The sequence below is a fragment of the Gossypium raimondii genome, chromosome 1, assembly GCF_025698545.1.
Source record: "Gossypium raimondii isolate GPD5lz chromosome 1, ASM2569854v1, whole genome shotgun sequence".
Lineage (NCBI taxonomy): Eukaryota > Viridiplantae > Streptophyta > Magnoliopsida > Malvales > Malvaceae > Gossypium > Gossypium raimondii.
The window spans coordinates 42,025,806-42,028,807 of NC_068565.1; the positions used below are offsets into that span (position 1 = coordinate 42,025,806).

General features: G+C 39.3%; 1 protein-coding gene across 1 annotated transcript; it reads left to right on the plus strand.

The window, feature by feature from the left end:
• The first annotated feature begins 893 nt into the window (after positions 1-893).
• Positions 894-2,736, plus strand: LOC105785879 (hypothetical protein). The gene is made up of 3 exons (XM_012612073.2): positions 894-1,149; positions 1,396-1,816; positions 2,226-2,736. The coding sequence occupies exons 1-3, from the start codon at positions 906-908 to the stop codon at positions 2,578-2,580; spliced, it is 1,020 nt and encodes a 339-aa protein (XP_012467527.1). The 5' UTR covers positions 894-905; the 3' UTR covers positions 2,581-2,736.
• Positions 2,737-3,002: the final 266 nt, after the last annotated feature.

Genomic DNA, 3,002 nt, shown 5'->3' on the forward strand with positions numbered 1-3,002 from the left:
GAAATGATATACCAAAACACATCAGTATTAGTACCAGGATAAAAACGTCATGTAACGGAGAGGGAATGAAGAGAGAAAAAAAAATTGCTTGCGATGTTCACAACTTGGACCATTATTGCTAGCCTAATCATGTTGAAAGTAAGTTGTATTTAATTCATCCCGCTTGAGTTTGGTTGTCTTGTGTAACTCTACGTGATTGTAGTTTATCATCAGCGGACATATATAAATTCCGGACCATGCGGACATGAGGATACATAAAGTGCAGCAATATAAAAAAGGAGGAGCATAACTCAAGCATGTTATGCAGTTGGAAAGTAAAATGGATTGGAGTTATAGTATTAGTAAGTTAGCAAAAGTAAGGAAACTTCGTGTTCTGGCTTTTCACATGATTTACCCTTTCATCAATGCTCCTCTCTGCTTTGACGGCCAACTAATTCCCTACACCACCAAGTGCCACTACTTCAAAATACTACGGCTATACACACATCAACCCTCAAACATTTATTATGCTATTTCCATGTCAAGTGCATAGCCATGCTTGTACCTAATGGTGTGAACGGCTACGCCATACACAGAATTAAGAATGGTTTGGTTTGATAAATTCTACTTTCATACCATAACTTGGACTATATGTTTCCTCGAATGGTAGTAGTTCCATTTTCACCGTTTTGTAATAATTTTCTTCTAATACCTGTGTTTTAAGTGCATTTAATGATCTCTGCAACAGCAACTTAGATCTATCTGCTCTGCAATCAATGAAATCTTAATGTGTTAGCCTTGCTGGTATATATGTTCCTACTGCTTAAAACAAAATTTTCAAAACAACACATTAATGGAGGTAGTTGAGGGTTGAAAAAGTGGGCAACACACCACTTCTCTTTATTTACTTCGCCTTGCAACTGCAGATGTACATCCATTGGTGTTTGATGCAAGTCCCATCTTTTTTTCAGTTTTATGATCTTTTTGCTTTCTGTTTTATTCTATATTCTCCAAGCTTCATGGATTTAGCACATAAGCTCCTATTCGCAGCTTTGCTCATCTTTGCAGCAACCATTGATGGGACGCAGGCAGCTGCCATGGTTTCTGGTGCTGTTTTCTGTGACCAATGCAAAGATGGCCAGAGATCCCTCTTTGATTATCCCCTTTCTGGTAACGATCCATCCCTGCTCGGTTGTCGTACATGGCTACATTCTTAATTGCAACTGGTTTTATTGTCTTTGTTTTCAATTGATGTGTTAGCTTTTACCTTATAACTTAAACTAATCCATCAACAGATGCACTCTTCAAAACACTTGTTGAAATTGGAAGTGATTTATCGTCCACTGTATAATTTTGGATACTATAAAAGCAAAAGGATCTGCAGAATCACATATATATATTGATATGGTTATGCAGGAATGAAGGTGACTGTTGCCTGTGCTGATGGTACTGGACAAGTGACAATGTCAAGGGAAGAGACTACAAATGTATTTGGGAACTATGTGATGAGGTTTGATGGCACACCAGACTTAAGTAACTGCAATGCCCAGGTTTCAGGGAGTGGAGAAGGGTCAAATGATTGTGGTGCAACTGCTGGTCCTGCCCAGAAACTTAGACTTATGTTCAGGATGTTTGGCATGGAGATTTATGGTGTGGATTCTTTGCTTTCTGAGCCTTCCCAGCCCATGTCCTTCTGCCCAAGGTCATCTAACCCTGTGCCTGCACCTATAATAACACCTACAAGGCCACCACCACCGACTTTCAGGCTGCCCCCGCTGCCACCATTGCCTCCAATGCCTCCATTGCCCTTCTCTGAGGCATCAGCTTGTTCACATCAGTAAGTTCACTTCTGGGATCTTGATCTCAGCCAGTAAGGCCGAGAAATGTTAGATACGAATAGGGCCAATTAACACATAAGGGGTATGTGGAGCGAACATCGCCACCAATCCATGCTCTAACATACACGTGCAAGCTTACATTTCATGCTAGCACTTTTTGTTGAATTCATGTGAGATGAAAACTTCAAAGGTGCGAAAGCTAGTGCTCCATCCCCTAAAGCTGACAGTGAAAGATCAGAGTTGTGAACTTTTTATCATGCTAATTCACAGGAATTTCAATGCAAAAAACCAATACTGTCTGGAGCTAAATAAAAAAGTCCCATTTAGATAGTAGTTTCATGGATACATTTTATTCATAAAAACTCGAAGAAGTAATCAATAATTTTGTTGTGGATTTCTGCTTTCCAGGTACTGGACGATGCCTGAGTACAAATGCTACTGGAGGGTACTGAACCCTGAGACAAAGGTTTCTCTTATTTTCGGGCCACTTGCTGCTAGGAGATATGGGTCTGATATGACCCTGTGGGAAAGCCTTCAAGGGAGAGGAGACCCGTATAAAACTCTGCTGAGGGAAGCCACAACGGCTCTTCTCAACTCATATAACACCCTTCAATTCCCATACAACTCAATTGGTGTTGTCACACGTACCAACTGGGCCTTGATGGGTTCAACCAGAGGTGTCCTCATCACTGCTTTACGCTTCATAAGGGCTAATTCCGGCTCTGGTCGAGTCACCTGCAAATTAACCCCTTGCAAATCATAACCTATAATTTCCGATTACAATCCTGATTTTATTTACAGGCTTTTTAAATTTGTTTCTATAATTTCTATATCATTCATCATGCCTACCTATGTTCTGAGAATAAAATTGGAGTCCCCAATTTCATACAATATGCTATTTGCTATGATTTTCTTTCAACTTTTAACGGTTTTCCCTCTTATTAAGAGTTGCCATATTACATCCCAAATCAAATCAAATGTTATAAAATTAATTATATTAGAAGCTATCAAGTTCCTATTATTGTGATTTAATATAATATTTTACGATCCAACTCATATCCTAACATACTACCTTCTATTCTCATTTAAGTAATGCAAATGGGGTGAGCACCATTAATCCCAATCCTTTGTTCTCCAATTGGTGTGGAACTCTCATAAAAATGGTACTTTCGCTTCTTCCATTTT

What these genes read in the sequence shown, in the direction of transcription:
- LOC105785879 (XM_012612073.2), top strand. Translation starts at nt 906, where the DNA reads ATGTACATCCATTGGTGTTTGATGCAAGTCCCATCTTTTTTTCAGTTT. An exon ending in CTTTGATTATCCCCTTTCTG is followed by an intron (nt 1,150 to 1,395) that starts GTAACGATCCAT and finishes ATGGTTATGCAG; the next exon opens with GAATGAAGGTGACTGTTGCC. An exon ending in GCATCAGCTTGTTCACATCA is followed by an intron (nt 1,817 to 2,225) that starts GTAAGTTCACTT and finishes TCTGCTTTCCAG; the next exon opens with GTACTGGACGATGCCTGAGT.